Source organism: Cnephaeus nilssonii (genome assembly GCF_951640355.1).
Source record: "Cnephaeus nilssonii genome assembly, chromosome: 4".
Lineage (NCBI taxonomy): Eukaryota > Metazoa > Chordata > Mammalia > Chiroptera > Vespertilionidae > Cnephaeus > Cnephaeus nilssonii.
This window is the reverse complement of record NC_137075.1, coordinates 22,235,104-22,256,798: the sequence shown is the minus strand read 5'-3', so window position 1 is coordinate 22,256,798 and position 21,695 is coordinate 22,235,104. Positions and strand designations below refer to the sequence as shown.

The 21,695-nt window shown below is 40.8% G+C and overlaps 1 protein-coding gene across 3 annotated transcripts in view; it reads right to left on the bottom strand.

The window, feature by feature from the left end:
* Positions 1-21,695, bottom strand: part of BAZ1A (bromodomain adjacent to zinc finger domain 1A) — a 94,978-nt gene that overhangs the window by 64,769 nt on the left and 8,514 nt on the right. For 2 of the 3 annotated variants that reach the window (XM_079767521.1, XM_079767522.1), the window contains exon 3: positions 14,907-15,185. The exons of the other annotated variant lie outside the window; for it this stretch is intronic. In XM_079767521.1, coding sequence (XP_079623647.1) covers positions 14,907-15,185 — 279 coding nt within the window. The remainder of the gene's footprint in view (positions 1-14,906; positions 15,186-21,695) is intronic. 3 annotated transcript variants of the gene reach the window in all.

Genomic DNA, 21,695 nt, shown 5'->3' with positions numbered 1-21,695 from the left:
CTGATTGATGTAACCAATTTTACAAAAAAGAAACATCTGTAACATCCAATTTAAGCAAAGGTTGGCTATAACCCTATAAAATAAAAGGCTGATATGCAAATTGACCAAACAGCGGAGTGATCGGTCATGATGACGTGCACTGACCACCAGGGGGCAGACGCTCAATGCAGGAGCTGCCCCTGGTGGTCAGTGCGCCAGAAGCTGGGCTCACAGGCCTAAGCTGTCAGTTGGGCATCCCCCAAGGGCTCCGGGACTGCGAGAGGGTGCAGGCTGGGCTGAGGGACCCCCCTCCAGTTCACAAATTTCGTGCACTGGGCCTCTAATTTAAAATAATGCAAAACTATTTCAAAGGTCAATTTATCAAGATTCTTGGCAATTTTATTTTTAACTAAAGTTACTATTTAGAAAATCAAATTCATAATATCTCATTATACAGATTGAGCCTTAAAGTTTTTCAAAGCCTCCAATATTTTCAATTCTGAAAATTTCCTGATCACAATATTTTTCATTCTCACTGTAACATTTTTTTTAAACATTTTGATTTTTAGAGAGAGAGGAAAGGAAGGGGAAGGGAGGGAGGGAGGGAGAGAGAGAAAGATTTGTTGGTCCACTTACATATGCATCCATTGGTTGATTCTTTTTTTTTTTGTTAATCCTCACCAGAGGATATTTTTTAGAGAGAGTGAAAGGGAGGGAGGGGGGAGAGAATGAGAGAAAGAAACACATCTATCGGTTGCCTCCTGCACACAGCCTGGGTCAGGCAGGGATCGGGCCTGCTACCCAGGTATCCTTGACTGGGAATCAAACCCAGACCCTTGGATCCAAGGGCCGATACTCTAACCATCGAGCAAATTGGCCAGGGTGATTGGTCAGTTGTGCCCTGACTGGGGATTAAACCCACAACCTTGGCAAATCCGGATAATGCTCTAACAAACAGCTATGCCGCCAGAGCCTCATTGAAACTTTTGTGATTTCTGATTTCTGGAAAGCTTCCTATTCACTAACTTTATTACCCTTATTTTGGCTTCCCTTACCTTTGCCCACTCTATCTGGGTTTTATGCACTGCAGTTTCAGACTCATTCATCACAATAAAAATATTCCTCAATCCTATTTTACTGTGCCAATTTTCAACTGAAATAATTAAAATGTGGTATATTCATACAAAGAAAAAAATACAGAAATGAAGCACTGATAACATGCTACAGTTTGGATAAACCTTGAAAGCAATATGCTAAATGAAAGAAAACAGATGTAAAAGGCCACACATAGTACATGATCCCATTTATATGAAAAATCAAGCAAAATAAAACCAGAATAGGAAAATCCACTGAGACAGGAAGTAGATGAGTGGTTGCCAGGAACTTGGGGGAATAAGGGAGGAGTAAGAGACGAGAACAAAGGGCAGTGGCTGCTAATGGGCCTGGGCTTTCCTTCTGGGATGTAGAAAATGGTCTAAAATTAGTTTTTAGTGATGGTTGTGCAACTCTATGAGTATACTAAAAACTACTGAACTATACATTTTAAATGCATGAATTTTATGGTATGTGGAATACATCTCAACTTGTTATATAAACATAGTCACGAGTAAAAGTAGGGTATAGTAAGAAGAGGGAGAAAACGCGTGCATTGCTGGAATTGTACTTCTACAACTCTTAGGCAATCCAGAGGTTTTATTAATATCTTAAGCACATATACTAGTATATTACCAATGGGTAAATCTCTATTTTCTAGAGAAAAAAGTAGCTCAAGAATAAAAAGTTGCTCACTGTATCATTCATTTAGTCATCTCATGCCATAAAAAAGTTTTGATATATTACTATTGTGGGCTTCACCAGCCCATTCTCCTGAGAACTTCATTCTTCCCACACCCACCTTCTTTCATATAGTAGCTACTAGTAGAGCTGTCATATTCCCACAAGACCCTGGTCATAGTTAGTTGATACTGGGTGGGCACCTTTAGCTGAGCCAGTACATCTTTTCTAAGATTTTAAAATCTGGAATCCAGAAAGTAAATATCAGTTCCCCTGCCATCATGGAACCTATAAATTTCTGGTCCTGTTGGCACCCAGGGCCCTGCCGCATGGAGTGGCCAGTATGCAGTGAGAGAAAAGAAAGCCTACAAAGGAGAAGAGAGGAGAGATGGCAAAAGTACTACCAGAGGTAATCAGTTCTCTTATTCTTGTTCTTCCTTAGACTTAGCTGCACCTTGCCATGTCAGGATTAGCTGGTTAATCTTTCCTTTGATTCAATAAACTGGTAATTTACCCTTTTGTATGTTTTTTCAAAATGAATTTTTCTCACAGCCCAAATAAATAGAATCATACAATTACAGAAAGACAAACAGAGTTGGTTTGTTAGAGTTGGTTCATTTTGGGAAGCTGGTGGATTTTAATAAGGTAATAGCACTTTTCATTTCTATACATTGTAGAATACGCTTCTATTCTCCTTCAAGAGAACAACCTTTAATGTCCTCTACAACATCTAATATTGCTGTCAGGCACAGAGAGAATCAGGACTATGGATTTCCTATTAGGAACTCTGCACTACACCCAAACAGAAGAAAGCAACTGGTTCTATAGTACCCAAGTTTAAGAACCAACAAAATGTTGACATGTGGAATTCAAAGCACTCAAAATATCTTATCTTCGTCCTTCACTCATTTCCTCTCACTCTGAGACTTATGCAGGTTAAATTAAAAGCATCATATATGGCTCCTTTATAATTTGCTCTTAAAAAAATTTAGAAGAGAAACTCAAATTATTAACAGCAATAGTGAAAGTGGGGACACTCCTATTGATTTTACAGAAATAAAAAAGATTATAAGAAAAAACTATGGACCATTATAAGCTGATAAATTGGATAACCTAGGTGAAATGGATAAATTCTTAGAAACACACAAACTATCATAATTGACTCAAGAAGAAATAGATAATCTAAAGAGATCTATAACTTGCAAGTACATTGAATCAGTAATCTAAAACCTCTCAATAAAAATTTTTTAAAAAGCCTAGGCTCTGCCTGATGTAGCTCAGTGGGTTGAAGTGTTGTGGGTTTGATCCCTAGTCAGGACACATACCTAGATTGGGTGTTCAACCCCCAGTCAAGGCACTTACAGGAGGCAGCCGATGGATGTTTCTCTCTCACGTTGCTCTTTCTCTCCCTCCCTCCTTGCCTTCCCTCCCTTATTCTTTTACCCTCTTTCTTAAAAACAAACAAACAAACAAAAAAAAAACAAACAAAAAAAAACAGCTCAGGACCAGGACCATATGGCTTCACTAGTAAAGTTACCAAGTATTTAGACAATCAATACCAATTCTTCCCAAAATCTTCCAAAATACTGAAGAGGAGAGAACCCTTCTTAACTTATTCTTTAAGACTAACATTACCCTGATTCACAAATAAGACAAAGACATGACAGAACATGTAGAGAACTCTTATAACTCTACAGAAAACACACAATCCAACTCAAAAATGGGCAAAGAACCTGAACACTTATTTTCTTTTGTAAAAATATGTTATTGATTTTTAGAGAGAGAGGAAGGGACAGGGAAAGAGAGAGAGAAACATCAATGATGAGAATCATTGATCGGCTTGCCTCCTACTTTCCCCTGACTGGGGATCAAGCCGGCAACCCAAGCATGTGCCCTGACCGGGAATTGAACTAGTGACCTCTTGGTGCATGGGCTGATGCTCAACCACTGAGCTACACCGGCTGGGCCTGAACAGACATTGTTCCCAAAAGATACAAAGGGCAATAAATACATTAAAAGATGTTGAGGATCTTAGTAATACTGGGAATACAAAATCAAAACTGCAGTGAGATACTATTTCATACCCACTATTATGGCTATTATTAAAATTAAAAAATGGAAAATGGCCCTGGCCAGTTCGGCTCAGTGGATAGAGTGTCGGCCTGCAGACTGAAGGATCCCAGGTTCGATTCTGATCAAGGGCACATGCTCAGGTTGCAGGCTCCATCCTCAGTAGGGGTCGTGCAGGAGACAGCCAATCAATGATTCTCTTTCATCATTGATATTTTTATCTCTCTCTCCCTTTCCCTTCCTCTCTGAAATCAATAGAAATATATTTTACACAAATGGAAAATGATGAGTGTGGGTGAGGATGTAGAGAAATTGTAATCCTTGTGCACTATTCGTGGGGATGTAAAATGGTGCAGCACTGTGGAAAACAATATGGCGGTTCCTAAAAAGATTAAACATAGAATTATCATGACCTGGCTTCTAGGTATATGACCATAAGAACTGAAAAGGGGAACTCAACAGATACTTGTACACCAATGTTCATAATGGCATTATTCACAATAGCCAAAAGGTGAAAACAACTCAAGTGCCCATCAACAGATGAATAGATAAACAAAATGTGGTATGTATACATACCATGGAATATTATCTTCTCTAATAAAATGGTAATATGCAAATTAACAATCACTCCGCTACATAAGCCACACCCACCAGCCAAGCCACGCCCACCAGCCAATCAGGGCGAGTATGCAAATTAACCCCAATCCAAGATGGCTACAGCCACAGAGAGCAAGGTTTCCCAGGTAACAGAGCAAGCCAAGCTTTCCATAGCCGTTGCAGGCCTAAGCCTCCACTCAAGCTACAAAGTTTCAATTATAGAAGGTAAACAAATTCAAACAAATGGCAACAGAATGGAGCTTGAGAGAGCAGGCCAGGGTTGCCGGCGGCAACAGGGGAAGCAAAGCTTTAAAGCACACCCTGGCCGGGCCCACCCACTTAAGGCAACAAAGTTTCAACTGTAGAAGGTGAATTAACTGCCACAGAGATGGCTGCCGCCCCGGAGGGAACAGCAGGCTTGGCTCTGCTCCAGGCTACAAAGTTTCAATTGTAGAAGGAAAATAAATCCCAGATACCAGGGCCTCCTCTTGGGTCGCCAGGGGGCGTGGCCGGCCTGCAAACCACCACAGGCCCCTTGCTCAGGCTGCCCCACGCCCCAAGGGAACCCCACCCTGATCAGGGACACCCTTCAGGGCAAACCAGCTGGCCCCCACCCGTGCACCAGGCCTCTATCTTATCTAATAAAAGAGTAATATACAGATTGATCATCACTGCAACACACAATATAGCTGCCCCCATGTGGTCAAAGATCCTGCCCCCATGTGGACACAAGATGGCCACTACAAGATGGCCAGCAGGGGAGGGCAGTTGGGAGGCACCCGGCCTGCAAGGGAGGGCAGTTGAGAGGGACCAGGCTTGCAAGGGAGGGAAATTGGAGGTGATCAACCCTGCAGGAGAGGGCAGTTAGGGGTGACCAGGCTGGCAGAGGAGGGAAGTTGGGGGCAAACAGGCTGGCAGGGGAGCAGTTAAGCATCAACCAGGCTGGCAGCGGAGTGGTTAGGGGGTGATCAGGCTGGCAGGCAGAAGCGGTTAGGGGCAATCAGGAAGGCAGGCAGGCAAGCAGTTGGGAGCCAGCAGTCCTGGATTGTGAGAGGGATGTCCGACTGCCCGGGATCGGGCCTATACGGGCAGTCGGACATCCCTCCAGGAGTCCCAGATTGGAGAGGGTACAGGCTGGGTTGAGGGACAACCCCCCGCCGTGCACGAATTTCGTGCACTGGGCTTCTAGTTCAGCCATAAAAGGCTAATGATACATGCTACAACATGGATGAACCTTGAAAACATCATGCTCATTGAAATAAGCCAAACACAAAATAACATGTATTGTATGAATCCACTTATCTGAAGTATCTAGAATAGACAAATTCATAGAGAAAGTAGAATAAAAGTTACCAGATGCTGGAATGAGGGAGAAATGGTTAAGTTATTGCTTAATGGGTACAGAGTTTCTGCCTGAGATGATGAAAAAGTTCTGGAAATAGTAATGATAGTCACAGAACACTGTGAATGTACTTAATGCCACTGAATTATACACTTAAAATGGTCACAATGGTAAATTTACATTATGTTATTTTACAATTTTTAAAAAAAGAAACTTTTTTGTTCTAAAAGTGAAGATTAAGCAGGCTCAGTTACCAAGCCTATATTGGTAGCAAACGGAAATGGTGTCGAAAGAACTGGAGGCTGACTTTCACTCCTAGCTGATAGAACTAAACTAGTGTTTCTAAAGAGGAACAACTACAGGAAATTATATCAAAACTTGTTAGGTAATTATGTAGTCTAATGATAAAAAGAATCTGTAATTAGTGACATGAACTTCACAAAAATATGCAAGGAATCAAAATGGACCCACTTTTGAAGCGCCTGGGTATCACATCCAAGGATGGTATTGCTCAGCTCAGGGTTTCATGAGGTGATGAGGAAGCTTTTCAGTGAACCTTTGACAAGGTTCTTCAAGTTAGAAAAAGAGATGGTTTTCCTTGTCAAGGCCTAGGTGAGTCCCCTAAGTTGTAATGATGGTCACAAGGAAAAAATAAAGTAAATGAACCTACTCTGGGTGCAGGCATGGTTGATGTGATGCCTAAAATGGTTTGACAGTCCATTGAAGGGAATAGTCCATGACCATAATGAGGCCCATAGAGTTACAGTAACTTAAGAACTAATTTATTTCACATCAAGGGAAAAAATCAATACACGAGGAAAATAAAGTATTCTATATGTATTACTAAGAAGCTACAGTACATAATGACACTGTAGTATTGGCAAAAAGACAGCCATACAGATAAATGGAAGAGAACAAGGTCCAGAAATAGACCCAAGATTCCATTTATATTTATATTTTGTAAAGGATAAAATTATAAGGACAGAAAACAGATCAGTGGTTGCTAGAGGCTAGGAGGCAGGGGCAAGAGTTGACTACAAAGGGGAACAAAGGAACTTTTGGGGGGCAATAAAAATGTTCTTCTATGTCTTATTGTGGTGGGTTATGTGACTGTAGGTGTAAATGTCAAGAACTATACACATTAAAAAGGGTGACTTTTATCATAAGAAAGTAATGTACTTTAATAAAGATTTATTAGTTTAGACTATTTAGGATAAAGACCTACATAATATAAGTTATTTAAATGATTATTTAACCTAAAAGAAAAACACTTATTGCTTTTCTGAAGACATTAACACATATGAGATGGCAAATTGAAGTAGGTCCACTTGTTGGATCTCACTGAAATATAGATTGGTCCTCTACCCTTACCTGAACAATGGCCAGAGTTCTGTGTAATGCAAAATCTATGTAAAGGGAGTTCTATTCTCCAGTTTGTTTCCATCTCAACTATAAACATTATAAAAATTCATCTTAAAATACCCATTTTTCATTAAGGAAGTTCAATATACAGGTATTCTCTTACAACCCGAGTTGGTCAAGCCAAATAAAGTTAGATGATTTCTACACATCAAAAGAAATTATTACATATACAACTAACAAACCATGATTTTTAGGGTATAAAAAAGGTTTCCCAATTTATATTATTATCAAGTAAATAAGGATTCTAAGTTGTAACTGTTGAACTTGCAATGACAATCCAGGAGTCAATTAGGTGTAAGTATGGGTCTTGGTTGCAGGAAGCCAATTCCAGCATGTCAGCAGGGCTGAATCATCTGGGAATGGCTAAAGGCATTTCCCCAAACATGAAAAGGATACATAAATTGATTGCTTGCTGCCAGACAGCTGAGGGCATCTCAATCTACATGTTATTGCCTCCTACTGGCCAAACACCTGAACAGCCGTAGGCTATTCCCCCTCTGACAATGGACTCTGTAGACTAACCCTACCCTTTGATGTGTGTATCTCCACCGTGCCTTAGGACAAATTGTGTTAATAAAAAGCAAGGGGTCCTGAGACAAGAACTTTAGCTAAGTCTTCTCTGACTCCCTATAATGCCTTTCAAAATTATGTTTCATCTCTGGACTCTTATTTAATTTACGCACAGCGCTTCTCCAGATTGCTGAACCCTTCTAGATGCCAGATCAAGACCACCAGCACTTGGTACATACAACAAACCTAATACCTATCTAAAGAAGATGAGTACCACTCTAACTTAGAATTCCAAAAACAAAAGAAAACAAAAAACTCTAGCTGTCCCAAAAGCCTCCTTTTTGTTTCTAGTAAAAATTATATCATTGACATATTAGGGTTATTGGGAACAAAAGATTAAAAACAACAATTCTGGGATTTTTTTAGCACTCTCCTTGGCTGAGAACAGAAATTTTGACCTTAAAAGGTCAGTGGTGTAAGCTGACCAACAGAAAGCCTTTTTTCTGAAATCCTAGCCAATAAAAGAGTAATATGCAAATCGACTGTATCTTCGCTACACCCACAAGCCAATCAGGAGCGAATATGCAAATAAACCCAACCAAGATGGCTGCAGCCACAGAGAGCAGGAGGGAGGCTTGGGTTTCCCTGGCAATGGAGGAAGCCAAGCTTTCCACCTGCCCTTGCCAGCCTAGGCCTCCACTCAAGGCTACAAAGTTTCTATGATAGAAGATAAATAATTCCAAACAGAAATGGCGGCAGTCACAGAGCTGGAAAGAGCAGGAGGCTAGGGTTGCCCCCCGCAATGGAGGAAGCCAAGCTTCTGAAGCCCTGGCCTGCCGTGGCCTCCACTCCAGGCTACAAAGTTTCAATTGTAGAAGATAAATAAACCCCAGATACCAGGGCCTCCGCCTGGGTCGCCAGGAGGCGTGGCCGGCCTGCAAACCACCACAGGCCCCTCGCCCAGGTAGCCCCAAGCCCTAAGGGAACCCCCACCCTGATCCGGTACATCCTTCAGGGCAAACCAGCTGCCCCCCCCCCCCCTGCACCAGGCCTCTAACCTATCTAATAAAAGAGTAATATGCAGATTGACCATCACTCCAACACACAAGATGGCTGCCCCCATGTGGTCAAAGATCCTGACCCCATGTGGACACAAGATGGCCGCCACAAGATGGCCAGCAGGGGAGGGCAGTTGGGAGGGACCAGGCCTACAAGGGAGGGCAGTTGGGGGCGATCAAGCCTGCAGGGGAGGGAAGTTAGGAGTGACCAGGCCAGCAGAGGAGCGAAGTTGGGGGTGACCGGGCCTGCAGGGAAGGGCAGTTAGGGGTGACCAGGCCTGCAGGGGACGGCAGTTAGGGGCAAACAGGCTGGCAGGGGAGCAGTTAGGCATCAATCAGGCTGGCAGGGGAGTGGTTAGGGGGTGATCAGGCTGGCAGGCAGAAGCGGTTAGGGGCAATCAGGAAGGCAGGCAGGTGAGCAGTTTGGAGACAGCAGTCCTGGATTGTGAGAGGGATGTCCCAGATTGGAGAGGGTGCAGGCTGGGCTGAGGGACACCCTCCCATGCACGAATTTTGTGCACCAGACCTCTAGTTTATCAATAAAAAGAAATAAAACACTGATAGATCTACAATGCAGATGAACCTTGCTTATTAGTTCCACTTCTAATTATTTATAGTAGCTCAAAAGTGAAAACAACGCAAGTATCCAGGAACTGATGAAGAGATAGACAAAATGTGATAGATACATATAGCAGAATCTATACTAATAAAAGGGTAAAATGCTAATTAGACAGGATAGACCAGACGTCTTCTGGACATCCTTCTGGACAAAGCCATGGTGGCAAGGGCTGAGGCAGAGGTGGTTAGGGGTGATCAGGCAGGCAGGCAGAGTGGTTAGGGAAGCTCAGGCAGGCAGGCAGGTGAGCAGTTAGGAGCCAGCGGTCCCGAATTGTGAGAGGGATGTCCGACTGCCAGTTTAGGCCCAATCCTGCAGCCGCCGGACATCCCCCCGAGGGATCCCGGATTGGAGAGGGTGCAGGCCGGGCGGAGGGACACCCTCCCATGCACGAATTTTGTGCACCGGGCCTCTAGTTTATCAATAAAAAGAAATAAAACACTGATAGATCTACAATGCGGATGAACCTTGAAAACATTATAGTAAGTGAAAGAAACCACACAGAAGGATACATATTATGATTCCATTTATATGAGATGTCCAGAATAGGCAAATCCAGAGACAAAAAATAGATTAGTGGTTGCCATGGGCTGAGGGGAGAGGGTAGTTGGTAGTGTCTGCTAAAACAGGACTTCTTGGGGTGATGACAATATTCCGTAATTAGGTAGTGGTGACAGCCTCATAACTTTGTGACTATACGAAAACCCACTGAATTGAACCTTTTAAGTGGGCAAATTTTATGGCGCTCATTTAACAACAACAAAAAGCAGAGAAATGAAAATGTGTGTACCATGTAAGCAAATTCTTGCAACTTCACATTTTGTGGAGAAAGAATGAAGAATGAAAGGTGGGAGTGGGAGCACAGATACCTTATACTAATGGACCTCATGTAAATGCCTGCTATTTCTCAGTTACTGGGAGAAATTCATTTATTTCTCTAAATAAGCCCCCTACCAAAAAACCTCATGCCACAGTAAGGAATAAAGGCCGAAGACGTCTACAAATAAAAATCAACAGGAATGCCTTGGGCGGGGGGGGGGGGGGGGTGGCGGGGTCAGCTGGTTGGAGAGTGGTTTCATACACCAAAAGGCTGTGGGTTCAATTCTAAATCAGGGCTAATACCTGGGTTGCAGGGTCAGTCCCCGGTTGAGGCATGAATGGGAGGCAAATGATCGATGTTTCTCTCTCTCTCTTCCTCTCTCTCAAATCAATAAATGTGTCCTCAGGTGAGAATGAAAAACAACAACAGAATACTTAGAAAATTCAACCTGGATTTTCTCTCATCACAGAAGCTGGATTTACCCTAGCCCCTCTTTGAGGATGCCAGGATCTTACCACTTCCATCATCTCAAAATTGAACTCAATACCAAAAGTTACACAAACTTTACATTAACTGCAAAGTAAATATGAAGCCAGAAGGGACATGTATTCTTGAGGGTCTAGAACACAGTCCAAATGAAAAACATGCCAACGCATTTCCCCATATTAATGTAATAGGATAGGAGTTTGTGTTTTTTCCCTTTTCTAATATTAATTTACAAAGATCTTTATTTTACTGGGTTGCAGCAGCTTGGATATTTAAGAAGGCCTGTACCTAATATATTATCCCTTAAAATATCTCCATGGAAAAAAGCAAGGGAAGCCACTAATCCTATCCTATATAATAAAACCCTAATATGCAAATTGACCAAACAGCAGAATGACCGGTCACTATGACATGCACTGATCACCAGGGGGCAGATGCTCCACACAGTAGCTGCCCCCTGGTGGTCAGTGCGCTCCCACAGGGGGAGCACCACTCAGCCAGAAGCCAGACTCATGACTGGCGAGCACAGTGGCAGTGGTGGGGGCCTCTCCCGCCTCCGCTGCAGTCAGGCGGTAAGGAGCGAGGGGTCCTGGACTGCAAGAGCCCTGGACTGCGAGAGGGCGCAGGCCGGGCTAAGGGACCCCCCGCTCCCCCCCCAGTGCACAAATTTCATGCACTGGGCCTCTAGTATAATAATGAAATCAAGACTATTGACTATGGTTTATTAAAGGGGACAGACACTCTCACCACTACATGTGGAAGCAAGAGAACACATTACAAGAGTCATCTTAAAAGCTGTCCCCACAGGACAGAACAGCACTATTTCAAGGTGCCAGAAACATAGGAATGGTCACTGACTTGATAAGGCCTTTGGCTACCCAAACAGTTTAGACCACCACCCTATAATCCAATTTATAAAAACAAAAACCCAAATAAAAATCCCAGAAACTACAATTAGAATAAGAGTTTATAAGCATGACAGAGAACTCAAAAATCAAAATGGAAAAAGACTGACTTTTTAACTTATTTATTGAGCACTTGCTATGTGCCTGGCACTTCACACACAGCATCTCAGTTAATCTTCACAATAATTCTACTAAGTGTGCAAAGGAGAGATGAGTGATGTTAAATATTTTCCCAAATGTTATGCAGGTGGTAAGTAGGTGGTAGAGGCACAATTCCAACCAAAAGGAAATCTAGTCATTAGGCAAGTTTATATATTAAAATTATTCTGAGATTTAAGTGAAAAGGGTAAAAGGAAAGGGTGTACTCAGAAACTTAGGATTTAAAGTAGCAGAAATCTTAAGTCAGGCTTGAAGCTTAATTATAACATAAAATTTAATTTTTAATAGAAAAGCTAGTGAGTGATAGAAGAAAAATATTAACTTCCATATAAGCCTATTTGGCTAATAGTAGCCTTATCATCCCACCTCACCCCCATGGTAAAATGCTACTACTATATTCTATTTATGTAGCAATTCAAAATGTGTACCCCCCCAACATAGTCTCATTTTAGTCTCATAATAACCTGAAAGGATGTCATTGTTCAAAAAGGCAGTCTGACTCCAAAGCCTAGATCCTTCACTATCACACTATTCTGCCTCCCATAAAATTAGAAATTTATAATTTTTCCCAAACTATAAACAAAAATCAAAGATAAAAATATTCTATTAAAGCCAAGTGGTAAATGCATGACTTGTGATTGCACATTTATTCTTTATTCCTTAATTATATTGTTCATACACATTTTTAAAAATTTACATTAACTGCATCTTTAAGAAAAAACAAAAAGTGAAATGGAAAAATATTTGCAATAGTAAGAGAGAGGTATAATATGCCTAGTATTTAATAATAGCTCTCACAAATCTACTGAAGACAAACAAGCCAAAAGAAAAATGGGCAAAGAACCTGAACAAACAAATAAACACTGAGATATCATCAGATCTGGCAAAGACTAAAAAACTAAAATATCTAGTGTTAGCATGAGAGCAGGGAACCCAGGCCTAGCCTTTATGGCATTCTGGACCTGGATGCTCCTGAATTACTTCATTCATACATTAATTTTAATACTTGGCAAGTTGAAATGTTTGTCTCTTTCTTAACTGAATCTTAAAGGGCATCTTAATCCTTATTGTATCCCCAGTACCAAACCAGTGTCTAGCCTATAAGTGATACTTACAATCACCAAGCAACATGTGAAACACAATATCAGAGCAATCAAAAATATCTGGGCCTGAGCTGAGAGCAAAGTTGGCTAGACTCATAATATTACTTCCTGAGCCTCCTGCTAAAGGCAAAAAGTAAGGAGTCTTCCACAATTTCTCCTTTCCTGCATAAAGATTAAGAATGGTCAATGTGTATTATGAAAATTAAGCCTTAAAAGTTTGCAGAAAAATACTAATTTCTTATACTTCATAATTTAAAGGCTTCTTAAGCAAGAAGAGGTATGTTTCCTGATAATTGTGACTCCCAAATTTCCTATTTCTACAATATAACCTAGTATACTACTGTTAACAGCTATAAATACCTGAAGTCCATTTTTAAAGTATTCCAAAAAAACTATACAAAACACAATGAACCAATACATTTTTAGATGTGAGCTATATTCCTAATGTTAAAGTTTAATGCATCTCAATGATTTATAATTCAGAAAACATTTCTGGCATAAGTCAAATAAAAACAGTGACTATAAGAAGAAAAAAACCATCCTCCCCAGAAATGATCCTATTATTTCTTTTGATGATATAGATAGAACACAAAAATCTGTTTTCTAAGTATATCACCAAAAACCATAAAACATACTCCAAACAGTATTTATAATTTGATCTCTTTTTAAAAAGGGTATGTTCTTGGTGAGATTACCGGTGACAAGTTAATCTCTCCCCAAAAAATAAAGATATAACTTTTTTTTAATTATTATTATTGATTTCAGAGAAGAAGGGAGAGGGAGAAAGAGAGAGAAACATCAGTGATGAGGGAGAATCACCGATCGGCTGCCCCCTGCACACCCCCTACTGGGGATCAAGCCTGCAACCTGGGCATGTGCCCTTGACTGGAATTGAACCTGGGACCCTTCAGTCCACAGGTTGACACTGTATCCACTGAGCCAAACCAGCTAGGGCTAAAGATATAACTTTTTCTAAAAGATAGAACTTTTTCTAGACACGAAAAATTCTTCAATTTTTACCATTTGTTGCTTCTACAATTAATTTTAAAAAGTATCCAATTATTCATCAAAATCAAATCCAAACAAATTTAGATCTTAATATAAAAACCTCTTGGCTTTTTAAGATTTATTCATAATAGCATTTAATAACTAAATGGATTATAATATTTTAAGACATTATTCTGAAATTACATATAAACTCATGGTAATTCTCCAAAATAAAATAAAGAACATAATAAAATAACTTTTGATTGCTAACATTTAAAATTCAGAAAGAAAAAACATCTGCATTCAAGCCAATAAAGAGGTGGGAAAAAGGAACCAAAAAACATTTTACAGACTCTGCCCTAAAAGCAAAGAAGACTGTACTAAGTTTTAATGCAAATAAAGGTGATTATGATGAATATCAGTGACTAGCCAATCATAAATGCTTAAGACTTCAGAAAAGCAGTGATAATTTTTAATTTAGTACCATAGATAATGTCATTTAAAATTTTCATATATGAAAAATCCACTTTTTTTCCTAAAGACCTGGGTAAAAGAGAAGAGAACTTAGTGAAGTACACAAAACTCAGTCCTCATCAAAGGAACCACTAAAATCAGCATGAAAAACAAGCATATTAAACTATCAGGTAACATAATGAGGACACCAGATACCTTCACCTAAGGCTTTTTTACTCTTAAATAAAGATGAAACTTCCATATAATGGAATTTATTATACAGTAGTAAATAAAAAAGAGAAGGCAGGCGATTTATAAAGCTATGAACGACCTTCAAGATATTTTAAGTGAAAAAAGGTATAGTACACAGTGTGTTACCTTTTGTATTAAAGTGGGCAGGAGATTGTGTGTGTATGTGTGTGCATGTGCGTGTTTTTGGTGGTCTATAAAAATATTAGTTTTAGAAAAATACCTAAGAAACTAACACTAGGACTCTGTGGGGAGGGTAGCAGGGTAGCTGGAGGATAGTAAAAGGGAAGCTTTCTTCACTTCAGCCTTTTGTGTATCTTGGATTTTAAGCAATGCGGGTATCTGCAGATCAAAAGAAAAGATTAAAAGTACTTTACCTTGCACCATTGTTCCTAATGACTTCCACAGTTTCTTTGACAAAATATCGATCCTTGACATATGCAAAAATATCATCACAAATTTCATGTAAGCGTGAACGATGGGTAAGGTTGGTCAAGTATAAAACTGGAATAATTAGTGGTTCTGGAAAACTCTGAAGATTCTGTCTTGCTCTTTTTTCTGACTCAAGTGCTTCCTGATAGGTCAGTCCAGGTCTACCCGTCACAGCACAACTCCACACAAGACTGTTGCACAGAATGGTTCGTTCAAAAAAGTCACTGATTAAAAAACAAAAATAAAAATCTATTACCTATCATTTCACAAATTTTACATTAAAAGCTGATTAAATAATTGTGCCTCTATTGCAAAAATTTACATAGAATCATAGAACTCAAACAAGGGTTTAGTAACTGGTCAGCGTACACATTAATACAAACCTGAGAAAAAGTATAATAAACTAGATATTTATATTTTGCAATTTAAAAGTACATTCAGCCAAAATTGGACTTTGATTTCCATCAGTTTTTGAAACTGGAAGTGCAAATGAAAATAAACTCAACCTTTCCTTTTCATTCTTCTAATTTTAAGCTTTTGCTCCAAAGCAATCCAAACACTGGAGTCAATTCAAGCACTTAACTATGAATTTTATTTATTTTTTAACTATGAATTTTTAAATATATTTTTATTGATTTCAGAGAGGAAGGGAGAGGGAGAGAGAGATAGAAACATCAATGATGAGAGAGAATTATTGATTGGCTTACTCCTGCACGCCCCACACTGGGGATCAAGCCTACAACCCGAGCATGTGCCCTTGACCGGAATCGAACCTGGGACCTTTCAGACCGCAGGCTGATGCTCTACCCACTGAGCCAAACCGGCTAGGGCTTAACTATGAATTTAAAAGGCTTTAACATAATAGTGGAAACCTGAAATGTAAGCATCTAACAATCAGAGAAAGGTTAAGTAAGTTATAGTACTTCATATGCTGAAAAATCATAGTCATCACACAGTATAAGAACAGTTCTTAAATAATATGTTAATAGGGGGAAAATGTTCAGGTTTTTCTATAACACAGTATGGTCCCATTTGTGTTAAAATAAAAGAAAAAGGAAAGAAAAAGAAAGAGAACCTTAAAAAGCATAAAATATTTCTGAAACAATATACAAAAACCAAGGTAACAGGCATGGTACTGGGTGACCATTCTACTCAATCCTTTTCTGTACTATTGGAATTTTTTAATATGGGCATTTCTTTAAAAAAATTCTATCCTGTCACTTTTAAAATGCAAGAGATCTATAATTTGGAAAAATTTCTCGTATATTTTAAGTAGAAAAAAATCAAATTAGTGAATAACACAATCCCATATACACTGATTATAATAACAAGAGGGTTTGTATTTATACAAATACTATAAACAGATGGTCCCTATGGAGAAAGGGAGGAACTGAGAAGGAAGAAAAAGGAAAATTGGTTAATTCTAAATATTTCTACACTGTTTAAATTATAAGGAGTATATACTTCTATTATTTTAATAATAAACAGATTTTCTTTTTTAAAAAAATTTATTGATTTTTTTTTTTTTTAAGAAAGAGGAAGGGAGGAAAGAGAGAGAAACATCTATGTAAAAGCGCCCTCTATGGGGGATTGAGCCTGTAACCTGGGCATGCGCCCTGATCAGGAATCAAAATGGCAACCTTTCAGTGCACAGGAGGACGTCCAGCTAACTGAGCCACATCAGCCAGGGCTATAATAAACATATTTTCAAATAGAAAAGGTCAGACAAATGCAATAGGGTTAACAATGGTTGCCTCTAAATGTTAAGACATTCATATTCTGTGCCCTCCCCCATACTCTGGTCTTCTTTGCAATAATTACATGTAACCGACATAATTCACTCTTCTTTAACTTTTTCTCCTTCTTGAAATCCTTCTTTCCTTCTCCCATCATTCTAAAAAGTATGTGTTTACTTCCCAGTTAGTAAATCTATTTAGGTTATCCCTGTAATAGTCTGATCTCCAAAGGTAATTCCATTAAGGTACTTTCACTTGTATATTTGTTTGTAGAACAACAACAACAAAAAAATGAAATATATGAAAATAAAGAGAAACTACTCATACTTTAACATAAATGAGATCTAAAGAGATAGCATACATAAGTCAAGTTACATGACTTGGCTTTAGTAGAGGAGATAATGGATGTATATCATTAAAATACAAAGTAAAGAATGATCCTAATAAAAGAGTAATATGCAAATTGACCATCACTCCAACACACAAGATGGCTGCCCCCATGTGGTCAAAGATGGCTGCCCCCATGTGGACACAAGATGGCCGCCACAAGATGGCCTGCAGGGGAGGGCAGTTGTGGGTGATTAAAACAGCAGGGGAGGGCACTTAGGGGTTACCAGGCCAGCAGAGGAGGGCAGTTGGGGGGGGGCACCAGGCCAGCAGGGGAGGGCAATTGGGGGGGCACCAGGACTGCAGGGGAGGGCAGTTGGGGGGGACCGGGCCTGCAGGGGAGGGCAGTTGGGGGCAACCAGGCCTGCAGGGGAGGATAGTTGGGGGGGACCAGGCCTGCAGGGGAGGGCAGTTAGGGGTTACCGGGCCAGCAGAGGAGGGCAGTTGGGGGGGCACCAGGCCAGCAGGGGAAGGCAACTGGGGGGGCACCAGGCCTGCAGGGGAGGGCAGTTGCGGGGGACTGGGCCTGCAAGGGAGGGCAGTTGGGGGCAACCAGGCCTGCAGGGGAGGGCAATTGGGGGGGGGGACCAGGCCTGCAGGGGAGGGCAGTTGGGGGGGACCAGGCCTGCAGGGGAGGGCAGTTAGGGGTTACCAGGCCAGCAGAGGAGGGCAGTTAGGGGTTACCTGGCCAGCAGGGGAGGGTAGTTGAGGGCGACCAGGCTGGCAGGGGAGGGCAGTTAGGGGTGACCAGGCTGACCAGGGAGGGCAGTTAGGGGTAATCGGGCCAGCAAGGGAGCAGTTAGGCATTGGTCAGGCTGGTAGGGGAGAGGTTAGGGGGTGATCAGGCTGGCAGGCAGAAGCGGTTAGGGGCAATCAGGCAGGCAGGCAGGCAGGCGAGCGGTTGGGAGCCAGCAGTCCTGGATTGTGAGAGAGATGTCCGACTGCCCGTTTAGGTGGGATCAGGCCTAAACGGGCAGTTGGACATCCCTTGAGGGGTCCCAGATTGGAGAGGGTGCAGGCTGGGCTGAGGAACACACACCACCCCGTGCACGAATTTCGTGCACCGGGCTTCTAGTCTTACCTAATAATAGACAAACATGTAAATTGATTGTACTTCCGCTACTCCCACAGCCAATTGGGAGTGAGTATGCAAATTAACCCAATAAAGATGGCAGGGTAATTTGCATTTGAAGCGTGGAGAGGCCAGGCAGGACGCCTGCTATGAGGGGGAGAGGGGTGGGGAGAGCTACAGGAGCGGTGCTCCAGCCGGGAACGGGGACTTGGTGGCTCCCGGACGGCCCAGGAGCGGGGACTTAAAGGCTCCCGGGTGGCCGGGAGTGAAGCCAGGGGAAGGCAGGCCTATTCTTGCATGAATCTTCATGCAACAGGCCTCTAGTCCTATATAATAAAAGGCTAATATGCTGGCGAGCACAGCAGCAGTGGCAGGAGCCTCTCCTGCCTTCCTGGCAGCGCTAAGGATGTCCGACTGACGGCTTAGGCCTGATCCCCGAAGGGCTCCTGAACTGCGAGAGGGTGCAGGCTGGGCTGAGGGACTCCCCCCAAGTGCACGAATTTTGTGCACTGGGCCTCTAGTTATCTTTATAATACAGAGACAGATATCCTTTGGGAATTCAAAGGAAGGAAAGGAGGAGAGGCAGGCAAAAAAGATCAAGAAAAACTAGAAGGAAGTGGCATTAAAGAGTTAAGGTTGTAAAGGGAACAGAGTTGAAGAAAGAAATGCCAGAGAGAAAAAAGGAATATAATCTGGTTCTTATAAGCAAGAAAATCTATGTCAGATAAGTAATATCAGCTAAGAGAGAGGCAATAGACATACCCAATAGATGGATATCAATTGTATAGAATAAAATGAATGAATGGATCTTGAAAGAGGTCTTATTTGTTTTACTGCCTAAAATTGCAATTTACTTAGACAACTTTATAGGTTTAAATTTTTTTTCTATAGAAACAAACATATCTGTAAGACTTAGCTTCCCAAGCCACCACACGGTTAGCACATACACTGAATGGCCAGATTATTATGATCTCTGAATGCATAATAATCTGGCCACTCAGTGTATCTCCTATATAATAAAAGGCTAATATGCAAATTGTCCCCTTGACCAGGAGTTCGACCAGCAGGCAGGCCAGCCAACCGCCCATGTCCCCTCCCCCTGGCCAGGCTGGCCGGACCCCACCCATGCACGAATTCATGCACCGGGCCTCTAATACACACACACACACACACACACACACACACACACACACACACATTGAGTGGCAAGATTATTATGCATTCAGAGATCATAATAATCTGGCCACTCAGTGTAATATAGTACATGAAGTGTACTTCTAATAATTTAAACTACAGTACTATTTAAGAAAAACAAACTTCAAATCTAGGTACCTTACATATTAACTAGTCTCTAAAACAGCGCTAACAGAAATAGAACACCAGCTACACATATAACTTAAAATTTTCTAGTGGCTACATTAAAATTTTTTTTAAAGAAACACTAATGAAATTAATTTTCTATTTTATTTAATCCAATATATCCCCAAATACTTTCATTTCAATATGTAATCAATATTGAGTTATTTTTATATTTTGGGGGTACTAAGTCTTCAAAATCTAGTATGTATCGTACACTTATTACACATCTTTATTTTGACACATTTCAAATTCTTACTAACCTCCAAGCCAAGTACTGGCTCCTATATCGGATAGCAATAGCAGGTCAGTATTTGGTAGCCTGAGGTACTTGGTATATCGGTATTTGGTGCCATTGCAGGGGGACAGACTTTACACTGAGCTGCAATAAATACTATCTACATTTGTTAACACTGTTCAAAATAACAAGGAGAGCGATGGCACAAGTGCCAGAAATCTCCACTAAATGTGTCACCAAGCAGAAAAACTGGGTAGTCAGTAACCAGTGATGTACAGTTGCCCTTCTACACCAGGTTTCCACCACCTCCTGCAAAGTGTTTGTACTTACAATACTGCTGTGCACAAAGATCTACCCTCAGCAGGGCAATTTCAATGGAAGGGGTAAAAAGCCCAAGGGCTATTTTTCCTATTCATCACCCCCTACCAGCAAGGCCCCATCTCTAACATTACGTACCTTCACTTTCTCCCAATTCTGCAATTCTGCTCTTCACCCATTCATCATCCACATTCAAATCTGTAAGATTTTGTTAATAGTACTAAACTCTAGGACAGTGATGGCGAACCTATGACACGCGTGTCAGCACTGACACGTGTAGCCATTTCTGATGACACGCGGCCGCTGAGGCGGCCGCATGCCGAGGATGAAACATTTGCTGCTCCTGAGGATGAAACATTTGCGAAATAATGTTTTTTCCTCAAAGTGACACACTACCCGAGTTATGCTCAGTTTTTTGGCGAAGTTTGACACACCAAGCTCAGAAGGTTGCCCATCACTGCTCTAGGAGGTAGGTTACAGTGCCTGTTCAATTTCTATATTATAAAATGAAACTTTCACAAGAAGCACATTTTACTATTGTGAGCAAAAATTTATAAAATACAAAGTACAGTTTGATACAAATATATCTTTAGGCTAATGTAGATTATTATGTCTCTAATTTATTACTACATTCCTTCAACAATCTTCTTTACCAGAAATTGGCATATCATTGGCCAAGAGGCCAAATCCACCTGTTTTTGAATTTTTACTGGAACACAACCACACCCACACCTTCAGGTATTGTCTGACTGCTTTCTCACATAGAATCTGAGAGTTGAGTAGGTGCAACAGACACCCTGTGGCCTGCAAATCCTAAAATATTGATTATCTGACCCTTTAAGAAAAAATTTGATGACCTGTGCTCTTTACCATTATTTCTTAACAAAAAATTGTGTCTGAGTTACCAGGTCCATTACTGGTAAGAACACACCTCTAATATAAAATCAACCAACTCTCTGGTGAACAAACTAAGGAACAAAGAGCAACATACTGTTAAATTGCTAGGTATCTGGACAATAATGCAGAAAAGATCCAAGGGACATAAACTCCCCTATCCACAAATAATTAGTATAACTGAGAATTGCAGCCATAGGATAAAAATTAACATAATTCCTGACTTACACAGCATATGGTACAGCCAGACAAGAAAGTTTGGCTTCTAAACTTAGAAAAATAGTAATTGCTAGAAGACAGCATATGTTGTTCTAAAAATTTCCTTTACTCACAGAGTTACAAAAACAGATCAAACAATCCTGGGGATGGTAGATTTCACATGCCTTATGTTATACAATATAGAGAAATCCCAGATAGATGAAAATTAATTTACTTTTTAAAAATATATTTTTATTGATTTCAGAGAGGAATGGAGAGGGAGAGAGATAGAAACATCAATGATGAGAGATAATCACTGATTGGCTGCCTCCTACACACCCCCCACTGGGGACCAAGCCCATCCCTGACCAGAATCAAACCGTGACTTCTTGGTTCACAAGTCCACAAGTCCACACTCAACCACGTTGGGCTGAAAATTATATTTATTACATTTACTATGAATGGTCAGGGGGAAAGTATGACTAATTAAAAATATAAAGCTTAGTTAAAAAAAAAACTTTAATGAAAGATTACT